The 27,182-nt window shown below is 30.7% G+C and overlaps 1 protein-coding gene across 4 annotated transcripts in view; it reads right to left on the bottom strand.

Annotated features, from left to right (window-relative positions):
- The window catches only part of LOC139515854 (uncharacterized), a 66,960-nt gene extending 42,045 nt beyond the window's left edge, over positions 1-24,915 (bottom strand). Inside the window, exons 1-3 of one of the 4 annotated variants that reach the window (XM_071305585.1) lie at positions 24,826-24,915; positions 22,357-22,440; positions 14,297-14,375 (exon numbers count right to left, since the gene is read on the bottom strand). In XM_071305585.1, coding sequence (XP_071161686.1) covers positions 14,297-14,375; positions 22,357-22,440; positions 24,826-24,849 — 187 coding nt within the window. In that variant the 5' untranslated portion in view covers positions 24,850-24,915. Of the gene's footprint in view, positions 1-9,543; positions 9,819-14,296; positions 14,376-17,142; positions 17,162-22,356; positions 22,441-23,756; positions 23,868-24,825 lie in introns of those variants that run through there. The other 3 variants (XM_071305586.1, XM_071305587.1, XM_071305588.1) reach the window with 3 other exon arrangements.
- Between the last annotated feature and the right edge of the window lie 2,267 nt (positions 24,916-27,182).

Raw genomic sequence — 27,182 nt, 5'->3', positions numbered from 1 at the left:
AAATGCAAAGACTGTTTACAAGTTACACTTCAAACATTGGTTTTCTAGGTTCCCCCCTCCCCCCCCCCTTTTTTTTAATCCTGGATGCACACCTGCAAAAAACACTATGTCAATCCATGGGCCAGATTCATTTTTTTCTAAGGGAAACTCAGACCTCATTTATTTTTACAATGCAGATAATCTTTAGTACATTTTACCTACTTCTTTGTTGTCTAAGAGTTCAAGCAAACTATAAGTTTATTGATCTTTAAAGCTTCATGGCCAAATAAATTAGACAAAATACTAATTTCAAAGAAAAGAGTTTGATTGTTCAAAAGATTTACACTTCACTAATAAGTCAGACATTAAAAGATTTCAATCAAGTGATATGTAATTACTTTAGGTTTATGTGGTATTGCATCACAGGACTAGCCTGGACTTTATCCGGTGAGGAATTTCAATCATTTACCTGTGAGGGAAAAGCAATCTCTCAAAAGTGACATAGATGATTCGTAAAAAAAAATATCTACTGATAAACTGATGGATATTCTAAACCATTGCATTTGACAGTAATCTGAATAACTTCACAATATTATAATTATATATTTGCAACCCCTATTTTTTCATAAACAATCTAAAGATGGCAAACTTAAGTATAACTACCAGTGCGATAATTGTAATATTAAATTTCAAAATATAATATGGGTGTGATTAATAACACGATATCAAATTATATAACTTGTTAAAAGTTCATAACACAGTAACTAAACCCTGGACGTCTGTCAAAGTGGTCTACCAAGACTCAGGCAGTACATGTACTGCAAATTTTTTCCTCAAATCTCAAAAACACAATGATCAGCCAGAAAAAAATCATAGAAAGAGGAAGATGTGGTATGAGTGCCAATAAGACAAATCTCCATCCAAGTCACAATGTGTAAAAAAGGAAACTATTAAAGGTCATAGTATACGTCCTTCAACACAGAGCCTTAATTAAATTATCTCACACCAAATAGTTAGCTATAAAGGGATTTTTTTGTTTAAACAAATAACTAATTTTTGAGACTTCAACAATGTTTTTGTCAGCAAAAATTTATTAACAGAAAAGGGAACTCAAACGAATAAATTAAATAATATATCTATCGATCTGTGAATTCCTCTTTATTTTTGTTAACAAAATTTATAAAGAATTTTACTGAGATACCATACAAAATATCCAATAGCCAAAACAGCAGATGTGGTTTGCCTAGACTGCCGTATGTTAGTCTGTGCTAATTAGATTCTATAATTTCACAACATCCACTTCCTTTTGTGTTATGTTAACCCCCATTAAACTTTAATTCATCATTCAAAGATAACTTTGGTATAGATATGTAATGTTGATGACCGTGCATATAATTTAAAACCCCTTTGAAAAGTTAATTTTTATAAGTCCCTTTTAATTTTCTGCATTTTAGAGATGATACCGGTATGCATTTATAGCTAAAGCTGAAATAAACTGTCATCCCCACATTTTTTTCATTATATTTCAATAATTAAGACGATAACTAATGAAAAATATTAATGAGAAAAATATATTTCATTATTTATGGCCTAAATTATTCAAATATCATATTATTCTCTGTTAAAACAGAATTCTGACAATGTTATATAGTTTTACAAAAACAAACTTTTTTTTATAAATAATTGCCAGTTAAAACTTTATGGCAGAGCAGATTAATTAAACATCTATAGATGCAAAAAGTACAAACCTCTTAAGACCAGGAGAATACAAGACAGGAATTGTTTAGGGGGATAATGGGGGGTTGTATTACAATAAAAAATTCTTGTGAGGTTATATAACAATGACAATATTTTTGTGGGGTAATGAAGAGGTTTATAATAGTAAAGATATTATTAAAGAAAATAAGGAGGTACTGGCTGTACCTACAATCTTGTTCCGAAAGAAACACAGGGATGCTGATAGTTATGTTAATAAGAGAAAACAAAAAAATTGATGCTGATAGTTATGTAAATAAGAGAAAAAAGAGAAAAAGCTTATTTGCTAAAAAAGGCAATAAACAAGATTTTACTCTTCCGAACTGGGGTGGGAGTTATTCTCTGCTTTTGTCATTACTCCCCCCTGCCACTGTAATGTTTTTCTGCCTGTTAGTTTCATTATCAACTGACCACATTCTTGAACCTCCTTCTCAGAATATAAGTGTTTATAATATGAACAGGAAAAGATTGTATTATCAGTAATATTCAGATGTATACCCATTCATCCTAAGCCTCTGTGCAGATGTCTGCAATGTACCCATCCTTTGCAAGCCTCAGTACAGATGTATGTCTTGGTACTCAGGTTTTTTTTAATATCAATGTCATATCATACCTCCATCCCCAGCCTCAATGCAGATGTTTGCCTGATTGTTTATTTTATTATCTGACACAAAGAAGATGTTTATAACATTGTCATATCGTATCATACAGCTGTTTTACTATGTTAATTATAGAATCTTGTATGATCTCATCTTATTCCCCTTCTCTCAATCTCAGCGTTGTATTAGATCAACCCAAGCTTTGCTATTATCTTACCTAATTCCAGATTTACTCAACCTTTTCTCAGATTTATATCTTTTAATTACATGAAAATGTAAAAATCTCAGCTTGATTTTCTCTTATCAATGTTATTTTTTCTTCAATCCTTTCTCACTGAAAGACTTTTAGAGTTATTTTAGGTAAAAGGAACATCAATTAACAGCATGTAATAATTTAAAATCATAAACTTAGTTATAATTAAACATCTAATTATTTTTGTACTATATATGTAAATTTGTTGAAATATTGGTGTACAATGATTTTCACAAGCTATTTAAAAACAGCTATTTTAAAACGAAGGAAATGTTGGGAATTTATCAACTATAACTCTACTTTTTTCTATAAGATCCAACTCTGTATTTCATCTAAAGCTTTGTATTATTATAAGCATAGATAGATGTATTCAAACAGTCCACAAGATTCCAATCCTATACCAACTATATAAAAGTCCTTGATTTTAACAAATTAGACCTTTAGAAACTCTTTACAAATCATTTCATTGACACAAGTTTTCCCCCCATTATTTACTTATTGTCCATACACATCACAGGTTATAAATCTGATTAACAGGATCAGTTTTATGGGGCCTACTATAAACTTATGTAAGGTGACAATTAGACATCTTTATTGAAACATTTATCACTTAGAAACAGGGTGTAAACAGTTATCTAAATATTTACTGAAAATTGAAATCGCTGATTACTTTTTGTAATAAAAATGATTAGATTTGCTGAATAAGGTATTTTTTCATATAAACATCAGCTGATCAACATTTTAGATATTTTTTTGACACATTTTTTTGACAAATTTGTCATGGTTGTGTCTAGACTAAAAATAAGTATATATGTTGTTTTTTTCTCTACTTTTTTCTTTCTTTAATTATTGTTTCAGAGGTCAACTTCTTTTTTAGCACTTTTCTGTACAAATGTAAAAAAACATATTGCATTACAATAATCAAGATACAAATCATTGCATGGATAAAAAGTCTTTGAATATTTATTATAAATTCCTGAACAAAGGGAACTAACTCTAAAATTATTTCTGTCTTTATATCTGATTTAATTCATTCTCTTCAAATGTAAATAAATAACAAAGATAATGTTACAAACACCTGTAGAAGATATCTCCGACTTTATTATCTATGGTCAACAAGTTCATGTAAATAAAATATGCATCGCACCTGTAGGACATGTGGTCATCGACAGGTAAAAAAGGTATTAACATTACACCTGAATGAGTAATTTATCTTTGGTCATTGACAGATCGTCCAGGTAATATCATTACAGCTGTCATTAACTTGTTATTTATATATATGATTTGGGTTAATGAATATTCAAATATGTGTTAATGAATAAAATATTCAAAGAAACTAATGGGCCTTGTTTATATATGGTGACCAAGTTTTCAGCAAAAGATGAACAAACATATACTGTATATTTAGAAACTATTGCAAGGTTTTTATTATTGCAAATAATGTGACTGAGCTAGTATCCCAAAAATAAGAACTTGCATTCAGAAATCTGATACATATATCTGTATGCAGCTTTTCCTGAAATTGCAATAATTATTCTCACATTTTGGTCTATCATATCAAAATTGCAATAATTAATTTCTGAATTTACAGTAAGAGAACCAACTTATGGTCCAGTCACAGCACTACATCTATCCTGGGACCAATAGTTAAATCTAATACAAATAATTACCCCATAAAAGTATAAAGAGATGTAGGGTATTTTTGTTATTTTAATTTTTATGTCAATTAAAGTGCCTTTTCTTTGAAAAGGTCAATGAGACAGTATTTCAAGGACACATAGTTATAAGACTGGGTCTTCAACAATAGAATACTGGGTACTATATCAAGGTCTAAATCATTTAGAGTGGAAAAAAGCAAATTGATACTATCAATGATCAACCATCAATATTAAAATCTCAAAATAACAAAAAAAAAAACACAAAAAAACAAAATAACATTAGGAATTGACAAACGAGAACAAGTCAAGGTTTGCAACTTGGGACAAGCACTTGTACATTTGGCTGGTTAAAACTAGTATCTTTTCTTGGGGAAAAATATTTGACGAAAGATAGCCTAAATAAATACAATTACAGGAAGTAGACAATCTGTATAGGGATGACAAAATACTAACCTCGATGACAAAACAGCCATTAGACAAACATAACTAACAAAACATTCTCTTATCTGGGTACAAAAACATTCATTCTCTTATCCTAGGGTACAAAACATTCATGAATACGAAGCTAACTATCCACAAAGAAAACACAAACTATCTTCTTATCTGACACAATCATTAAAAGGACAAACATTTATCAAAAGAAGGACAAAATTTTATCAAAAGAACTAATAATCTTTAAGAAAAACAGTCACTGTCATTGGTCTTGTGATCAATTTAAACATTGAACCACGAATTTAACCACTTCTAGACCAACAGCCTCTTGATTTGTCAATTAAAGTGCCTATTTACAAACAAATATTTCTATCTTTCAACAACACAATGAGTAAATTTGGTAAAAATATGTGAAAAAGGAGATGTGTAATGTATATACATGTAAATGAGACAGCAACCTGAGACCTAAATAAACACCACAAGACCACTAGAGGTCAATACACAGTCTGCTCAGCTCTGTATGGTAGATTTGGTTTAAGAAAGAATGAATGAATGAATGAATGAATACTTTAATATTAAAGTGCACCCTGAATTATAACAAACAGTATGAATAAGCATATAAGCTCAAGGTTTTATATTTTACTACATATATTCAATTTTAACATCTCACTATGACTAAAAAGACAAAAGGGAGTTACTAGTGGTGAAACACTGTCATTAGATCTTCATCATTACAGATGGTGTCATTTTATATCATTTTCCCTTCAGTGAGCTTAAAGTAAATAGAATTGATTGATTGGTGTTTGCTTTACACCACCTCAGAACAAAAGGGGGCGCATTGCATTTGCGCCAATTCTTGAAAATTACAATCTTTCATTTGCGCCACAAGGTTATATTTCATTTGCACCAAAAAATAAAAACTTCATTTGCGCCATTTTACATGTAATTCAGGTAAGCAATAACGGAAGCGTTAAATATTCATTGGTCTAAAAGATTTGTCTCTACAGTACTTCTCTGGATAATGGGGTGAGTTGAATGCCACACTCATTACTGAAGCTGAGACAGAGAGTCACTAAGATTTATAATTATATATGTTTCATTGCGGTTTTAACATTACTTGTGTGGTTTAATGTCGACTGATTTCTGAGGAATATATTTAATTTTGCAAACAAAAACTTGTATTATCAAAAGTTTTTGTTTTTTACTATTTACCTGTATTTACCTGTAATATTGGCGCAATTGAAAGGTTTTATTTTGGCGCAAATGAAATATTGTTTGTGGCGCAAATGAAAGATTTTTTTGGCGCAAAAGTAAAGCACCGACAAAAGGGTATATCACTACACAATGTAAAAATAGCTACCTATAATTGACCTCAAGACACAAGACACTATTAAATTATTTTTAGTGTTGAGTGGCTGTCTAATTGACATTATATTATATGTTTCCTTATTTATATCAAGACTATATACATTTACAAATAAATTCATTGAACTTTTTTCCCCATTTTTTATATATTCTACTAGCACAGCTAGCAAGAAATAATAAGTAACTGGTACTTTCTGGTATGTCAAATTTTGGCGCTGAGCTTCAATATGTCATTTTGATATAAGCATGAAGAAACTCTTTGTTCAATTCATTGTTGTTGACTATTAAAGACAAAAAATTGTTTTTGATAATGTCAAGAAAGAAAATATATTAAAATATTAATTAATATTTATCTATCTAGATGTTGTTACAATAATCTGTTAATTTCGTCATTACGTCATTACGTACACCAGGTAATAAATTAAACTGTTAAACTGTTACAAGATCTTATCTTTCTAATTATATAATTAGCACACTTGTTTTGTTTTTTTAAAGGTCATAAAATTTTATGTTTTATTAAGATTTATGTATAAATATCTCAAAATTATGCATTGTTCTTTTTCAAAAAATGTTTAATTTGGTTTATTTAAATTTGGCACATTCATCTTAGGCACCAAATAACCCAAAATACAAAGACAGCAAAAATATTCAAATTTACATTCTCTGCAGTTATTTATACACCCTTGGCTTCTAATTTATTGCTTTGAGTGTTTCTATAATGTAAATCAAGAAAAGGGCTAGGAATGAGCTGTACATAGTGAGTAGAAAGAGGGGCTAAATTTGATTGGCTATGAATGGGCTGCCAACAGTGAGCAGGTAGAAAGGTTGAAATTGAGTGGCTAGTAATTTACTGTCCACTGTCAGCAGGAAGAGAGGTTAGTTTTGAGTGACTTCATATGGGCTGCCCTCTGAGGGGCTCAACCAGGTGAGCAGGTAAGTGTGGTTATGAACATACTACCCCTGGTGAGCAAGTAGAGAGGATAGGAATTAGCTGCCTTCAGTAAAATTGAGAACAGAAATGGGAATGTGTCAAAGAGACAACCTGACCAAAGAGCAGAAAACAGCTAAGGCAACCAATGGGTCTTAAACACAGCGAGAAAATCCTGCACCCAGAGTGACAACATAGACAAGACAGACCCAACCTGAGCCCCAGTGATGTGAAACTATAAGTTAAGTCCAGTTAAAAATTGCATCAAAGGTGTGTTTGATTATAATGATTTAAAGAGGTGTATATTTCATGTAGACCTTCTGGTATGTCAATACATTTTATGCATCAACAAGGAAATTAATCCAAACAAAACAATAAATCCTGGTATAATCTGCATTAAAAAGATAAGACGTAAAACAGGTGATAATCATCTGCTTTTTATACAGGGATAAAACAGCTGACAAAAACCTGTGGCTATTCTATCACTATATTCATTGTTCTTTATTAAATGCACAGGTCTCTGTTTCACTTTACTCCAATGTATTATGTAGCTTATTGCATGTTAAATTATGTGCAAACTCATCAAATTACGAAGTTTATAATTTTTTACGCCAGACACGCTTTTTGTCTACATGAGACTCGTCAGTGACGCTAGAATTAAAATAGAGAGGACTGAAGCCTACTGCTTAGCACCAAATAACACAAATCAAATTTTAAATTTATATAGATATAGCCTGATATAATATGAATAAGAATATTTATCATTCCAATCAAGGTTCTTGATGGGCAGCATGACATGTACACATAAAACAATGCTTGCTTGAAATAGGACTGTTCAGATTTTTCTATTAATTTAGTACATTTGTTGTGCCAATAACGGAATTTTTCCCAATCCCTCTTGCTTTAATAATGATTTCTTTTCTTTTGAGCGTCTTTTATCTCATCTGTAAGCCAATCTGGTTGGCGTATATGTTTAATTCTTTTTACTTTGACAGGAGCGTGCCTGTTAATAATGAATATATGCTGATATATGCTGAACAATTCTAAGAGGGTGGTAAAGAGGGGTACTGAACACGGAAACACGTGAAATAAAAATCGCTAAAACGTAGCACGAAAAATAAAAATCGGGAAAAACGAAGCACGAGAAATGAAATCGTAAATATTAAGAAAAAAAGTACCAGCAGTTATTACTCAGCCGTTCTTTAAGATCATGTAGACATTGTTAATGAACATAAAGACCATGTGGTCACCTTTAAGCGTCTGCTACTTGCATCTGATTTGAAAAAAAAATATTATTATGATGGACTTTATTACATGTATAGTATACATATATACAATAGAAAGTAGAATGGTAACAATATACATCGATTTCTATTATATTACACACTATAACTCACTGACTTTGAGTTAGTTCCAATTTACTTTTTAATCAAATGCGGCGGGAAAAGACAAGAACGAGAAATTAGGAGCACTGACACGAAACACGGAAAATAAATAAGGGGAAATACGAAGCACGCACATCGAGCCAAACACGAGAAAACGAGAAATAAAACACGAAAACACGAAAACACGTGAAATAAAAAGGCCTAAAACGTTGCACGAAAATAACCCTTTACCACCCTCTTCTAAATACTGCTGGAAAAGAGAGGCAAAAGATACAAATGGGATAACCAAACTAATAAGTTGAAAATGAACTGATAATGCAATGTCAAATAACGAAAAATGAGGGGTATACAAAAATATACTGTAAACAAACTTATTTTCGCGGATACTTTATTTCGTGTTTAGCCCTTTCGAATCCATTTCGCGGCGATTTGATTTCGCGATTTTCTAATTTACTTGATGTTGTTCAATAAGGAAAGATCCAAGTTTTACATATTCTCGATGATTTAACTTTGCGATATTTTTGTACTCACGAAAGTCGTGAAAATAAATCGCTCGCGAAATTAGTTGGTTTTCAGTATATTGCAGGGTGGATAATATTTATATCTATTGAAATGAAACAAATTACCATTGATATCTATTGATAAATATTCAGTATTGTAAAAATTTATGATGTCATGATAATCCAAATGTTTTCTCTCAAAATCTGCATCTTAGCTTCTTAATTCTTATAAAAAAAAAATAAAGATTTTTTAAACAAAAATGAAAATTTTCTAAAATTGAATGTAATTAAGTTTCATTTTATTTCGCAGAAAAAAATTCACTCTCCTGAAACTAAAAATAATCAAATTTACGTTTTAAGAAACGATTGACTCCCTTTCATCAGATAACTATTTATATGTAATATCTAAATCCAGATTTATATAAGTTTTATAGCACTTTATTTATATTTTTACTCAACTTTTATTTTTGTTCTACAGTAGTATAGATCAATATCCTGGCAGATAGACCCGAAAAAAATTGACATCTGTCTAGAGAGGTTTCAATTTCTATATAAATACTCTCATAAACTTTCATGCCTGTACACAATACCCCCATAAACTTTCAAACTTTATAACAACCAATATTTTTTCAATTTAAAATCTTGAACATCATTTCAAACAATTACGTATAAATCATTAACAACCCTACCTTGTCTACAGTAGTTCCGTGTTCCCAAAATATCTATAAATAAAACACCGTCAACAAATCGTCAAATAAATTTTCCAGTGAATTGAATACTTAACTCAAGCCTGAGTAAATAAGAAATTGTGCAAGTCCATATCTTAACAACTTTTTCGAATTTTTTTTTATGTATTTAATAAATTCATTAAAGTTTATATCTACAAGGTAAATAATGTAATCCAGGTAAAAATCAGTTGTTTATGATCAGGTACAAATACAGGTAGACAATAGAATAACCCTCTGGCAGGTTTTATTGAACCATAACAATAAATACACCAATATTTCTGTACTCAAGATACAATCTTAGGTCAACACTGATCTCTTTTTCTTTTCTATACTTATCATGTAACTATACCATCTTATACTTCTAATACAATATGAAGTCAATACTCCACTTTATGTCTAACATGCTTCAAATTGTGAAAAAGGAAAAAATCTGAATGAAATACAATGGATATGATATTGTTAGAAGTAAACTGACTCTTTTTTATGAGTCTGTTGTAAAGAGAACACGAACATTGAAAGAACAATTCGACAATATAAGTGTCCAAAATCTAGAGTAGATACCTTTTCAGTGAAGTTTGTTTAAACACTTTTTCTATTTCCTTTGTTAAATTTTATCTTTATTGTCTTTTGAGCCCCTCCCCTATGGCTTGCTCCCATTTTTTACCCTCACAATTTGTATGAATACCCTAATTAACTGGTGCCCTATCAAATATCTGGCCCCTATCTTTTATTATACATGTTCACCTTAACATTTCTGATGAATACCCTTAACTGGTGCCCTATCCTATATCTGGCCCCTATCTCTTATTATACATGTTCACCTAAATATTTCAGATGCATACCCTTTACTGGTGCACTGCCTACCCTAAACCTGGTCCCCATCTTATAGTATACCAGTTCACCTCAACATTTCAAATGCGTACCCTTTACTGGTGCCCTCCCTTCAATCTGGCGCCTATCTTTTATTATAAGGTGGAAGTTTTTAATGACCTTGACTGGCTATACAGCCCTCGCACAATCGGCCCTTGCTTGCACCTTTATGGGCATTAAATATTTTATGATACCAGTTCACCTCAACTTTATAGATACATGCCCACCCCTATAACTGGTCCCCCTGTTTTTGTAATGTACCCCAGGTAATTTCAAAATTTCAGGTGTGTACTGAGTGCATATTTACATTCACACAATTAATTATTCCAGCTGTCAAACCATCTCAATACCTGAGATCTTCAGATAATCACAATTTACCTGACACTTTATTCTTTTTTTTCTTGTCACTAGAGATGTATACTAGAGATGTATATTTGTCTTCTAAACAGACGTCTAAAACATTTATTTTCTCACCAATAAAGACTTACCAAATTTGTCACACATCTTTACTCTACATAATTACTACTGTAGATGTATAGAAATTGTACAATAAAAGATTTGTTATTAAATATGTCAAACTACTGTGTGAAGAAAAGATACTGGTATAGAAAAACTGAAAAAGAGGTACATGTTGGGGGAAATTGTTATTTGATTAAGGCTGAAATGACCCAACTTGTACTGAAGATTTATATGTTTCCATGGTAACCATAATTTGTTTTTTTTGTAACCAGGAATAGTTTGTAAGAATAATGGGTTAAATGGTCTCCTTTCATGTTACAAAAATTCTCCTATTCTTCCCTTTTAGAATTTTTTTTCCTCAGTTGGACCCTTAGAAAAAGTTGAGTTAAAAAAATACATGTATAATTGCTTGCAACCACTTCATTTGAACTCTGGTGGATCTTGTCTCAGTGGCAATAATACCACATCTCCTTATTATTTTTTTAGTTCTGTAATGTTGGTAGAAATTTCTATTCTTTCCTTGGTTAAACTTACTTTTTTTCAGGATTGCCAAATAATGTAGGAATTGAGGCTAATTAAACCACAAACATCATTTTGAAAATTTTTCAGTTATTCTTTAAAAATCGCCACACAAAAATTTCTGAATTGAATATGTACCCAATAGCAATAATCAATGTCATGAATGAGATGTACTGGATCTAACAAATTTAGTTGAAGACACTGAATTTGAGAAATTTGAGGTCAAATTAAATACCAAAAAGTAAATTTGAGGCATAACATGAGCGTTTAGAAAAGAGTCAGTAAAACTAATATTTGGGAAAAACTGTGACATCTTGTGAGGTACAAATCACAAATTCTAAAACAAGTTTAGTAAAATACTCCGTAAGAATTAAAACTTTTTGCAGGCAGAGTGACTTAGCTTTGTAACGTTAATAATATACTTAAAGTTCTTTAAGTTCTTAGGTCTTTATTCATAAGTTCTAATCCTTGAATAAAAATATACCAAAGTTTGATCTTTAACACGGTAAACAATACGGAAACTTTACAAATCTAAAATCAATACAGACTTCATTCATAAAACTCTAAATCAATCTTATCTTTGGTAAAAAATATAACAAGTATTTTATATAAGTATACAATTTTCCTTTGACTATTTACTTACATTTTGAAAAACAAAACTTTTTAAATTTGAAAAAAAACGAGAGAAAATAATTTTGACAAGCCTGACGAACAGCTGTCCCCGTGTTACTATAAATAGCTTTATATTTTGACTAATATTTAAACCCTCGATTGATCCTATTACTTATTAGATTACATGAATTAGACTCTTATTTTGTTTCTGACAGACAATTAAGTACATTACTCTAAACTATTAACCTTGTGATTTTTATCTGCCTTGTTTGAGAAGAAGCTTGTCAATAAGATACGATAGTAATATCATACACAACAAAGAATACATGCACAGAAACATGTATGACACATTCTTAAGTACACAAAGTTAAGATGAGTTTTTGTTGATGGGGCAGATCTAAAGGTGATCGAGTTTTTGTTAATTTTTTAAGTCTGTCTTATTTAGGTCAGAATTCCTCTGCCCAAATTCCCTTTTTTCAAAAGCTGCTGTTCTACCAATTGCTCAATACTAGGACACACAAGGAAAATATTAATATTAAGTTTTTTCAACAAAAACTTATAGTTGCTTTATAAATTTTACACTTTAAAGTGAAAGAAAATTTGAAATCAGTTATGTTTCATTAGACCACATAATGAAACAACATGTGACATATCCTAATTGTTAGTTTCGTGTTACAATAGAGAAAGAACACTTAGTGTTTGGTGACATTAAAGGAATGACCATAGTTTTCTATATTTCAATATTAAAGTTTTGAAAAAGAAGGCAGCCTAGTTTTCTTAATTGTGAGCCTCCTATGCAGTACTCAGTAAGCATGTTGTCATTTTAGCATTTAGAATTTCTAGTACATGTGCACTAGTGCATTTCCCTACAGGTACTTTACATTGGTTTATTCTGTTGGAAATGAGATCATAGAGAAGAGGCATGTCATGGAAATTTTGACACAAGTATTTTTTTTCTGCCAGAAGCAAACAGCTACAACTCACACAAAAGACGCATGGTTACATCATCGATACATCTAGTCCAAATAATTATGAAGTCTTTAAAAGCTATTTATTTTTTTGCCTTGACGTAATAATTATTTTAACCCAAAACATCTCACTACAAAAGTCCTCATAAATTATCAACTCTGTTATACACCCTAGTTAAATCATTAACGATCATATCCCAATATAAATCTAAAATAAACATTAGCCCCGTAAATTTTCTTAAAATAAAAACCACAATGTATTTATTTTTACAACTGTTATGTATTGTTACAGAAAAAAACTGGTAAGAAAAAAATAATCCAAGATTAAAATTATACAAACATCTTTTATAAAATTTCAACTTGAAGAGAATGTAATATAAACAAAGTAAAAGATAACAACCCAAAATAAAACACTTCTCTATAAAATCTTTGAAACCTTACAGATTTTTAGTACAGTGTAGACAAACTATTTCATGGCAACATAAAAACGTAAAACAATTTAAATAGCTTCAAAATACTTTTTTGTTTGAAATAGATATTATAAACTTGGCAATGTTCCCACAATGAAAGTTTTAATTTGAACTGCTGTTAAAATCCTAATTCTGGTTACATAACTCTTCAGGATTAATTTATCATTTTTGAAAAACCTTAATCATTCGAACTAAACCTTTCTCACTGATGAATGTAGAAGTGGACCACAGAAATCAGCTGATTTATTACTGTAGGTTATAAAAACTTGTCTAATGATTAAATCCTGTCACAGCTTCAGGCATGATATTGATGGATTATGTTAAATCATTGATGTATCATTTATTATACAAAGGGAGATAATTCAAACATTTTTTTTTTGTAATTTATATGTACTTTTAAATTTGAGTGACACTGTTAATTTGTTAAGTACATCAACCGCATATCTTTCCATTTCAAGTTCTATAAATAAAAAACAAAAAAATTACAATAAGTAATTGCTTAACCTGAATCTCTTATTTTGTTTGTTATTTATAGAACTTGCAATTTAGCTCTCAATTGAATACTCAGTTTCATGTTGGTATATAAAAGCAACTTTGAGAAAGATTCAACTTTTGTTTCATGAAAAAAACATGTTTAGAAAGATCTTTGCCATTAGTGTCAATTAAATTCCTTCAAGTCAGGATAAATGACTATTAATTGTGGGACCTACAAATATGCAATGGATAAAATGCTTTCACCGAATGCAAAATGGATACATGTCTATGAGTACCAGTAGCCCTTTTCACTGTTTTAGGCATATGACCATAATTACTTACGACTCTTTGGTCTCCAGGAGGACAAATTATCAGCACTCAATGACAGGTTCCCTCCACCCTCTGACAGTCGTGACAAGGACTGGAAAAGACAAAATGTTTACTTTTATTCATAACGTACTGAAAACACAACGTTACAAATTATGTATTATATACAGTACTGATAGGAACCACTTATTTTCACACTCACCACTTTTCCCTTGATTATTCTTCAGGGAAATTTCCTTGTAATACAACAGTGGCCAACCACTTACAAGCAATTATTTGATTGTAATCTTAACTTTTGTTTAAGTCTATTCCTATTTGTGAAGCCACATATTTTTGAGTTCTGTAGGATTCTCTTTAGAGGAGGTAAGCATGCTCAACACAAATTTTAATTTACTAGGATTTCTTGTTTGCCTGCCAAACCTGAAGGATTCTGGCTCAATACTCCAGCCTTCTCAACCAATAAAATCCTGCTGCTGTGATATAAGCAAGTTAGATGAATGTGGTGTTAAACATCAACAATAAATCAACAAATTGGAACTACACGTACTACTAAATTCCTCATTTCCACTTTCTGCTCAATTTCTTTCTAACATATGTTTTATCAAGGATCTTCAAGTCAGACTGGTCAAAGTCAAAGTTTAGTATAATCACTGGACACTTACATTTCTACAAATTAATAATAATGGACTGTCTCCCTAATATCTTTTGAATATATGGTATAATGGACTCAAATATATCCACATTTTTTGTTACAAGCTAATAGTTCTCAATTAATATTCAATTAATTCCTCAACCAATAACTGCAAATTGGTAAATCATTAATAGATTTTTTATTAATGTGAATACTTAAGTAATACAACTGGATGAATATCACAATAATAAGAGTTTGCATTCTGATACACATATACATGTTTCAATCTGTTTCTGAAGACAATAACAATCAAAACCAAGGAGTTAACAAAGACTCATCAAACCAAAGGACATTTACATCAACAGTTTTAAATAATAAATAAGAAACAACACGAACTCCACTAAAAACCGGAAGTGAAATCAGGTGTTCCGGAAGGGTAAGCATTTCCTGCATCGTATGTATACGGCACCTGTCGTGTTATTTCTTTGTTCAGTTCGGCAATGATGGAAGGTTATTAAGACTTATGAAGAATATCAGATATGATTTCTGACACACTTTTGTCATAATGGCCAATCAGCTCATGATGGCAAACGTAAAATTTCTTGAGTGATGACCTTAATTTGATTGATTCATAGCCCTGTCTGAAGTCGCAATAATCAATCTCACATTTTTGTCCATTCTACAACAATCACTACGTAATAATTTCTTAGTTTGCAGCCAGCAGACTGACTGCCATGAAGTTACATAAATATATCGAAAGTGGTATAAAATACACACAAACTTCAAGATGTCTTTTGTTTTTGCTGTGTCTATTTAGGTTGCTGTCTCATTAGTACATCATTAATGTCATCATAATTATATCACTAAATAATAAAAACTCTCCTATTTCAAGATATATTTTATCTTTTTCAATGCTATCTTATTTTCCTCAATTCACAAGAAAAGTAAAAATATTTCAGCGTTGTTGATCATTTCAAAAACTGAATTAAATGATAAAGAAATAATTGCAAAACTATTTTTATTAGAAAATGTGAAGAAATTGGAATGTTAGTAAATGATCCTGTTGTTTTGGGATGCAAAAATAAATGGTGTTAAATTTGTAGGCTTTTATATCTGTGGGGCAACAATTTTTGTAGGTTAGGAAAAAGCATAGAACTTTTTTTTTGTGAATCTTACTAATTCTGTGTAAAAGCCTATAGAAATTGTCATTTTGTTGAACACCCATTTTGGATCTCTTTAAGGGGGTAGACCTTGGTTCAGGGAGATAACTCTTTAAATCAGTTAAGCGTTTGTAAAAGTCAAGTTTATCAATGTATTTTAAGCATTTACATGAAACAGATTGAAAATAATCTATGTAACCTAGAAGCTTAAAATATATTTTTGAAAATGGTTGACACAAACGTACTGATGATTTTAAGAGTTATTTCCCTTAACCTAGGTCTACCTCCTTAAAGTCTAAGAAAAGTTCAAAGGCCCAAATAATTTTGAAATTGTAGTTTTTTTTAATGAGCAGAAACTTTTCTGTCTTTTTGTCATATATGAGGGGGGATAGGAGGGGTCCTGATCCCGAAATCCCGAGCTTAAAAATACGAAATCCCGAGGTCCCAAATTTAAATAAAGTAAATCCTGACATCCCGAAATCCGAAAAAAAGAATTCCCGGATCCCGAAAGGGTCAATCCCAATATCCTGAGCTTAAAAACACCCGATCCCGGAGTCCCGATAAAGGTCCTATCCCCCCTCATATATAAAGTCTCTATAAACCATCTTATATTATTTTAATTTCAAAAATATTTTTTTTTGTCATAATAAAAGTCTATTACCATCTGATATCATTTTATTTTCAAAATGAAATTATCATGTTGCTAATATATGATGTTAATCTAGTAACCATTGTTACAATCCATTAATTAAATAAAAAATATTCAAGATTAAAATGAAACAATGCAATCTACGAGTTCCATGAATGTAATTTTAGTAAATATACCATAAATTAGACAAAACTTTCAGGGAAAAAGTTTATGCCTTTGTTTTGAACAATTTTAACTATTCTATAAAAAAAATAATTGTAGAATAAATTGCAACAAGAATAATGCAAAATTGAGGTTTGCTGTAAAATTTTAAGTCTTGAAATTTCATTTTGAGACAAATACAACGCTTTTTTATTAGCAAATCCAATTGGAATTTTATAAACAAAGATATGCATAACTTATACTATATTATCAGACTTACCCTGTTTCAATGTATAAATTATCCAATTAATTTACATATTATTTTAATTAGAATGAATAACAGGCTCTCATCAAGGTATGCAGTTCGTGTTACGTGAAAATAGGTCAAACAAAACTCTCTTTGATAAGATAGTGGTAGGTAAAACACAAAGTGATTAGAACTTTTATTTCTGTAAACTAGTGCAGATTGACATGAAGAAACGGATTCAATTACCGTTAAGTGCCGAAGAATTTTAGGCGATTGTTATGCAATCTTTCTCTGATATAATTAATAGAAAATTGAGAAAAAATTCAAGCGATTCGTTTAATCAAAGAACAAAATTTTAGCTCCATCTTGTGGCAATGAAACAGTTTATTAAAAATTGAAAAAATTCAAGTGAATCATTTAATCAACGAATTTTTTTTTAACTCCTTCTTTCTCTGATGTAACTCATAAAAAAAATTCAAAAGTCAAGAGCTTCATTAATAAAAGAATTTTTTTATAGCTACAATGTTTATAACTTTGTAAAGAACGTTAACATTGTATTTTTGTGCAATCAGAAAACTATTTGCATGGCATGATTTAATACATTTAAAAAGAAAATATGCATTTAAATTTCTAGATTTCTAAATTACTCATTGACATGCCCTTCTTATTAAAACATGCATTTGAAATTGAAAATAATTAAACCTGATGTAAGCGTCAAAATATTTACCTGTATTTAAACTATTTCCTGTTTTAATATCACCTTACAGGTGCAAACTAATCAGCCAAATTTATAGATCAATACCTATAGATATACGAAAAGTCACTGGAGGTGAACCTAACAGCCAATTAATTAAGATTAAGAGGAGATAATCAGATCAAGGTGTCTGTTCTATAAAATCAGGTGAAATTGACCATATTATCTTTTCACCTGGTCAGGGTATTTAAGAGTTCTGCTCCAGTAATGTAATAAGGACCCACAAAGAATTTAGTTATTATCACAAATATGTGTCAATGTAAAATTTATAGACTAAAGTTTGTTTATAAGAGGTTTCTAATTTAAGATCTTTGAAGCTTGATACAGAATTTAAAGAGATTTAGAAGGATCAGTTAAATTTCATTTCACACACCCCCCTTTTTTCTTGATGATTTCATTTTGAGTTGTGATCAGCATAACATACAACTGACCATTGAAGTAGTTTCTAATTTTAAAATCTTCAGCCATTTAATCAAAAATTAAAGATGAAGAAGGATCTGTTTAAATTCATTTGACCCCCCCCCCCCCCTTTTCTTGATGTTATCATTTTGAGTTCTGATGAGCATACCAGTGACCCTTATATCTATTATGATAGATTATTACTGCAGAATGCTGTTAATCGAAGGAGTTTCTAAATTTAAAATCTTCAGTCATTTATACTTAAATAAGATTTAGAAGAATCGATTAAATTTCCTTTGACCCCTCCCCCTTTTTTCTTGATAGTTTCAATTTGAGTTGAGATGAGCATACCACTGACCATTATATCTATTATGATAGATTATTACTGCAGGATGCTGTTAATTATAAAAACATGCAGCGGATACCATGTATACCTGGTGCAAGTCAGTTGCACCATCAATCACAAATATTTTCTTTGTAGTTATATACTTCATTATAATTACATTAAAACTTTTTTTTTCATCCATACAGATGCATCATTTGCTCAACTTTTTTTCTAATGAGATTAGAAAATGTTTATTCTTTAACTGTCTTTTTAGTAATTCTTTATAATTGTTTAATTGTTCTGTGCACTTTCAAAAGGCTGTATTGCCACTATCAGAGTTTTCTTTAACTATTAGAGAGGTGTACTATTCTCAATTTTATTTTAGATCACTTTCACTAGAAGATTCTAATTTTGAATATCAATCTCCCAAATTTTATACAAGCTTAAACAAACCATTTCAAAGGATGTGTAGTACCATGAATTTAAGTCATAAGACTTTTGTGAAATGCAGGCATGTAAAAGGGGGGGGGGATTATTTTAAGCCCGAAATCCAAAGGTTTTAATAAATGTAAATCCTGACTTCCTGACTTTCGAAAAAAAGAATTCCTGGATCCCAAAAGAGTCAATCCCGAAAATCCTGAGCTAAAAAATACTCAATTCCGGCGTCCCAACAAAGGTCCTATCCCTCCTCTGTAAAGGGATCCAACAAAAAACCCTACCAAAATTTGCAACATATTTCCATACAAGTAAAAATTAGCAAAACCCAGTGCGAAATAAATCAAACAAGTAATGGTGATACCCCCACCAAAATATTTCTGTAAACAGGAAGTTGTTGAGTGATGAATCGGAAAACCCATCACACTGTCAGGCTGACTTATATAAACACTGCCACCAAATATCAAGAAATCCTTGTATTGTTGTTCTTGAGAAAAACGTGACAAAAATTTCAACTTGGCTATTATTTGTATAATGATACAAAATAAACGGACAGACTGACCCCTACATTTTTTAATGCGGGGTATAACTATAAAACAGACATTTTTTTCTCCAGAAACTATTTCAACATACAAGAAAGAATAAAAAATCTTATACTGAGGTTAAATGTTCAAATTTTAATATCTACTCACCATAAATACACAGGAAGAAATTATTAGTACATTTCAAGAAAATATGTATAATAAAGTTATCCAATACACTTAAATATCTATATATTGTAGGAAGCCATACGCTACAACTAGAAGTTTTTAGACCTATATATCCCATACACTAAAATATGTAAATATTCTAGCAAGACCAACCAGAAGTTATGTAAACCTATTGTCTTTATATGATATTAAATAACAACACACCTGGTCTATCAGCTGGTATTAATTAACTGTAATTAACACAACACTAATCAAAAACAATATATCTTGTCAAATGATCTGCAATAATGGGAGATAACTCTAGTTTAACTTGTCAATGGTTAATAGACAGTGAACCTAGATGAAATGTCATGATATTCGTGGTTCATTTTTTTAGTTTTTTTTTCATTTACAATTGAATTACTTTTTCCTGATTTTTTGGTTTTTAATTTTTGGTTGCATAATACCTTATGAATGATTTCAGGAATAAAAATGTAATAGTAAAATACATTTATATGCAAATACAAAAACTTCAAAGGCAAAAGCAAAACTTTTATTTTCCCTGAATTACACCTTATATAAGTATCCTGTTTTCTTTAAGGTTTATGGCTATTGAATTTGTTTGAATTAAACAGATATATTATGTTTTAAAGGAGGTATTTGCAAAAAACCTGTCCAGAGAAGTATTTTTCTTCTCCTAGAAACTCAAGTAGTTCATATTTGTAAAGAGAGGTTCAGAATTATTTACCTCCTCTCAACCGGTACTTTTCACAAATACCTCTCCTAAACATAATATACTACATGTGATGACAATTTACATAACAAAGGCTGAAAATGTCTTTTGATCATAAATGATCATGAATACTTGAAGGTCGAGAAAATTCTAAAATAAAACATTTAAAAGATTTTCAATAGTCAAAAAATAAGTTGAAACTGGAAAGATTGATTATATACTTGCAAAAATTTAGAGAGAGATCCCCCTATAATGAACCTTAATATTTATGGATGAACAATGCAAATGAGGTCATGGTCATCATGTATCCTATGTCACAGCTTATCAAAACTCAGACAAATTACAGTAATTTATTAACCAACTAAGTACATTATTGCCAAAAGTGACTGTGTATTAAAAATTACATATTTTCTGTAATGGCCCTGTTTTTCTGTAATGGCCCTGTTTTTTCTGTAATGGCCCTGTTTTTCTGTAATGGCCCTGTTTTTTCTGTAATGGCCCTGTTTTTTTCTGTAATGGCCCTGTTTTTCTGTAATGGCCTCGAAAGGAATCACTGTTCATCCTGTTTCAACACATAACTTCATTCAACTTAATATTTTGTATATTTGGTATATTTAAAGCTTTATCATGGTGAAGTACAAATTATTCTTTTCAAACTAAACTGTCATTTAAAGAGTAAGAGAGTACATCAAGTTGGCAGTAACACATATACTTTTGGTCATTGGTTAATAAATGTATTAAGAAATGGGTGTTTATATAATGTCCCTGTTATATGTCCTCGGTTAGTAATAATGGCCTCGGATGTCTGTAATGGCCCTCGGCGTTCCCTCGGGTCATTACAGACTTCCTCGACCATTATTACAGATCTTGGACATATAACAGGGCCATTATAAAAACACCCATTCATTAATACTATAGTAACTTATAAGGAAATTGAAAAGATAACCTAATCAAGAAAACTTATTTTTGATTATAGTAAATGATAAACACAAGCAAAGACAGGCCCTTAGCCAAGATGTCTCTAAGATGTGTTATTGGGGGTCATGACAATCTATAAGTCATTAACTTTTCAGTAAAAAAAAAAGACAATTTTTATAAAAAGAGCGTAATAGTAAACCAGATCCATTATGGGGTCATCTTATCATTTGCATTGAAATTGAGTTTTTCTTTCCTAACTATTTCGGTTAATATTAAAATGTTTACCTATACCTAGACAGATACACCAGGGTCAATAATAAGAGATCTCTAAATTGCTATTGCAAGCTGATTTCCTACAGCATAAGCTTAAACTCTAGACTAACTTTCCTGTGTGCCAAACATTTTGTAATCACTCCATTCAGAGGGGAAGTCAATTTAAGAAGTAAATTTCACTTGGGGTTCATCACTTTGAGGTAACCTTGCCCCTTTGGCCAGTTGACACATCATATCATTTCAGCCTTTGTAGTTATTATGTTTCAACCAGAGAAGTTTCATGAAAAAAAAACTTTCACATTTATTTCTTTATTTACTGATTACAGAATTTAACTTTACAACACTTCTTTTGAGAATATTTGATCTTTTATTCAGTTTTCACAAAAATCCAGTTTATAAATGGAAAGTTCATGCATATACTATGTTTAGTTAATCCCTGATTTATACCTGTAACAGAAGGAACAGTCCTGTTGTTACATGTATCTAAAAGACGCTAATCCTCATAGAATCACATCCTTAATAGTTACACACTGACCTTGGACTTATGCCATACAAAACCTTTCCTCCGTAATGCTGGACGTCGCTGAAGCACCATGCTTATATTAAGTTATCGGGTACATGTCCTTCATTATAGGTATTAGGAAAGCCCTGTTTAAAAGTAAAAGTGTACAGATTTGACGTTAATCTCATGCCTACGCAAATCTTTAGAAGTACGGCTTACCTTAGCTTTGTGCCACACAAATCCTTTTCTCCGTAGCGCCTGTCTTCTCTGCAAATAAATTCCTCTCCCCGTCTCCATTACACCCTGTTAGTATAGATACACATACTAATAAACAACAACTAATTCACTACTTAACACACTGTGTGAAATTAAAAACAGATTTTTCACATATTACACGTTAAAATTCCAAACTTAAGTGTGTGTCTTCCCACATAAGGATTTTGTTGGTATAAATACTTGTATTTTAAACCACACTGCATTAATAAGATGTTTTCACAAGTAGTTCTCAACCATGTCGTAAATGATAAAGTATATTTTTTAATAAACTCCCTAAAATGACATAACGCTCTTACCTGTATTTAAATGATAGGAATTAAATTTCATAAAGAAAATTTAAATAGCTCAAAAACATCTCATTTTTAAGGTATAGAGAAGTACTTAGTAAATAATTCGTTTGGTAATAAATATTTAAATGAAATGTATAAATTAGTTTTGATTCAAATAAATAACATAACATTTTTGTGTCGACCAAATAATCACATCTTTGCTAATCTGGAAGGAAATGGAGAAAAAGACAAATTGTACAATAATCTTTTTGACTGTTTACATTCGTGACTAAAATGTTGAACTGACTATTTATGGTGGAAAGAAATTCATTCAATCACTTCATCACAAACTAAGCCTGTGTATTGGATTCAAATATCATTTTTTTTAATTTTAAAAACACAATGCAAATTTGTATGTCTTAAAAATAAGGTGATGAACAGTCTGTCAAGAAATAACAAGCATCATTTACTCCATTAACCAGTTGATTAATTTATGATATTATGTTAAGAAAACTCTATTTATTACCTGATAAGGTTATCAGAAAACTAATTACATGACTTTACTAATTAAATTAGCTTATCACAATTTCCACTCTTATACAGTTTATCTGCAACATGGGAGATAACTCTAGGCTATAAAAATATTTTTATGGATGAAGAAAAGAACAAAGTAATAAAAAATAATAATTGTGAAGGCAGTTTACTTCAAAAAGGAATTTTGTATCCTGGCTAGTACATTTCTGAAAAGTCAAAAAGCATTTATGAAAAAATAATAGGTGTCTGGTGACAAAAGTCACTTAACCAAAAAAAAACTTAAATTGACTACTAAACATTTTGATATAATTCCACAATAAATTCTTCAAATTTGTATTTTAACTCATTTCATTGTGTTAATAGTTTATAATTCAAAGAAACATAAATACAAAACCATTGACAAACTTAATAAATGTACACTAAGTTTAATTTTGTTTATTCACAATAAGTCAGTCTACCACCAGTATTTTCCAAACAAGTTCACTGTATGAAGAATTTTGCATCAAAGTTGAAATTATAACAAAAATAAAGAAATATTACCTGACAATAAATCACATTTTAAGTAAAATTTCCAATTCAATAAAGTTTATCCTTAAACACATCAAGGTTTATATTATGAATCAAATGAAAATCTTTTGGTCAAGTCCTAAGGCTAATATGTCGTGTATTGAGAATCTATAATTACAGGCAATACACATCCAGGTGACATAATACATATGCAAACTTTATCATTTATAGGTAAGTGCTTTAGTTATCCTAGTAAATTACTAATTTGACCTTGTTTTACCTCAGTTTATTGTTTCATCGTTATGTAATATTATACTGCATGACTGAAATTCTTTCTCACTTTTAACTTTTAATTTGACATGATTACTCATTTTGAATTAGGGCCCAAATGCAAAAATGTAGCCTTTATATATGGACACTTATAATAAGAATATAACTTGAAGTTTTGAGCATAACTGCTGTCTGATTTCTATGAAAAGAAAACTAAGTAATTGCAATTTTGGATTGATTCATAATATCAGCTTGTATGCTTTAGTTTAAAGGACTGCAAACTTTATGGTACCTATATATTACTTTTTTAAAGATCTAATCACAATATAAAATAATAACGTAGCGGATCCAGGGGAAGGGTTCCTGGGGTTGCAACCCCCCTTTTTTTGGAAGATCAATGCATTTGAATGGGAAACATATAGTTGAAACCCACATTTCTCCTGGGTTGGGACCCGCCCCACTTTTAAATAATGTCTGGATCCACCCCTGAGATTGCAGTATGGAAACACCAACTTTTCCCGCCTATGCCAGTAATTATTTCTTGCTAATAATTTATTCTAAAATATTAAAATTTGATAGAAAAAGGCTTTAAAAATTAAAAACTTTTCCTGCAAGTTGCCTGACATAATGGCCCCTCTCAAAAGTATAACCGTTTCTATAAGTATCAAAAATAAGCTTTATAGTATAAGGTGTAGAATAATAATATTTGACTCAAAATTGTAAACTTTTTAACCTTTCAAACAAAGTTTACAGCATTAGAAAATAGGAGCCCTCAAGATGGCCATTTGTAGTACAAAGTTTTATCTATAAAATCTGAATATGTTTCACCTACCACACAATCCTTACAGCACCACATTACAGCATTCTATTACATCATATATGTCCTATTGGCTAACAAGTTAAAAACATAAAAACAGCACCTACAAAATTACAATAACAATGATATATGTTTGTAAACAGTTTTCAAATACAAATGTTTAATGACATATATACAAGTTTACATGTACATGTTAAACTTGAGTTACAGGATTGCTGTCTCATCAAATATTCTTTTACAGGACAGGGACATTTATTTACATCCTGTTTGACTGAAAATGAGATTGTCTGTATAAGGGACTAAATTTACAGTAATGTGCGCTTGTCCATCACATTTAACAAAAGTTTAAATGAATTGTACAGGATTGTTTTGCATTTTGTCATACTTACTCACTCCTGAGGCTTCATGTAGCTTAATAAATGCAAAACACCTATTTGCTCATTGACGGTGGCTGTTTACAGTAACTTGTTATTGTTCATTTTGTCCTTTGACAATCACAGCAGATTCCTCATTTTTGAAACAATTGATTCGTATTAAATGTTACTTCCAGCACTAATGTCTATTTAGAGGCAGTCATTTTTGAAATTGCAGAGTGAGCTGGAAAGAGAATCATGACCTTCGTTAGGATAACCGACAATCCTTGTTGATTAAAATTTAAGAGTCACACACACCTCCATTGAACTGACAAACTTGGAGCATTAGTTGGTTTTTGTCTTTGGAGTGTGACTAGGTACCTGTTGTGGTAATGTGGTTCATAAGTGTTTATCATTTCTAGTTTTTTTCATAGATAAGGCAGTTGTTTTTCCTGTTTGAATTGTTTTACACAAGTCATTTAGCTTGCTGTTTGTTGTGAACCAAGGCTCTGTGTTGCAAGTAGTACATTGACTTATAATGGTTTACTTTTTACACATTGCGACTTGGATGGAGAGTTATCTCATTGCAGTGGCTGATCCAATATTTAAATAAGGGACTGACTAAAAGGGGTCTGTGCCAATCATGCTTTGACCAGGGACTCACTTTATTATGTTTCCACAAAAGGGAGGGGCCTCTTGCCTCTCCCTAAATCCACCTCTACATTAGCACTTATATCACATCTCCTTATTTCTAGCTAGCTGTTTTGTATTAATACTAGATTCCCACAGGCACCTGTTTCTGTCAATGTGGGGTTTACTATCCATACCAGTGTTTTTTTTGTACTGGTATGGATAGTAAACCCCACATTGACAGAAACAAGTGCCTGTGTAGATTCCCCATATTTTTGGTAACTCTAGTCTATATCTCATTTTCACGTTTCAAAATTTTTCAACTGCTACTAGCTAGGGCTGTAACTTCTGATATCTTACATAAAGTATGAAAGTCTATTTAAATCTATACTCAATGCTCATAATTTTAATGATTTAAATGTGAATGCTATTTCAAAAATTGTTTTGGGTGTTTTCATTCTAGTGATTTTTCTAAAAGTCCTATTCTTGTCTACAATCTTGTTGTTTTTAAGAAATGAAGTAATAAAAACCTGTCAAACCAACACAGTTACACCATTGCTTGAAGTATAACAGACAGTACACAAATCACAGTTGAAAAACATAGCAGTATTTTTCTAACAATGGTAAAGTGTTGATTTCAAGTATAAAACTAGGGGTGTGTTTGATTTGTTGTTTTAATTTTTATTATTTTCTATGTTTGTCACTTTTATGGTGCACGTGTTATTAAGCTTATAGTATTAAGTTGTTATGTTGCTATTTAACATAATAAATAATTTAATTTTGAGCTATTATTGAAAGCTTACAGAAATTTTACTATAAAGTGGTGATCTCATTTTTTCCACTGATATGTATTAAAAAGTTCTTTACCTCAGTGATATATATACTAGTATTACCTAGTGTTTTTTTAACTTCAATCTTGTTCCACATTTCAAAACATGATTTCTACGTAAAAACGTTCTTTTAATTTACAATTTGAACAATATTGGAAAAGCATTAAAAATTCTAAAACTGTTAACAAATAGCATAATTCACAATAGTAGCTATGTTCCAGACCATATGAGTATTTGGACCGTACGCGTACGGTCCAGACCGTATACGTATACTCGTACGGTCCGACCATACGCGTACGGTCGGACCGTATGAGTATACGCGTACGGTCCAGCTGATGTTTTGGGATCATATGGGTTAAATTTAAACAAATAATCATCAAAATCATTATTTTTAGTTATACAAATTGTTATTATTACATGTATATGGATAAAATGATTAAGCGAACAATTGAAATTAAATGTGTGTTTATTTGTATATCCGTGAATCCTATTTTGGTACTCAAGGTGACACTGACTTCTACAAAGAACGTCATATTTTTTTTTACAGTAACATAATTTG

This window comes from Mytilus edulis, chromosome 3, assembly GCF_963676685.1.
Source record: "Mytilus edulis chromosome 3, xbMytEdul2.2, whole genome shotgun sequence".
Lineage (NCBI taxonomy): Eukaryota > Metazoa > Mollusca > Bivalvia > Mytilida > Mytilidae > Mytilus > Mytilus edulis.
This window is presented reverse-complemented; position numbering and strand designations above follow the sequence as displayed.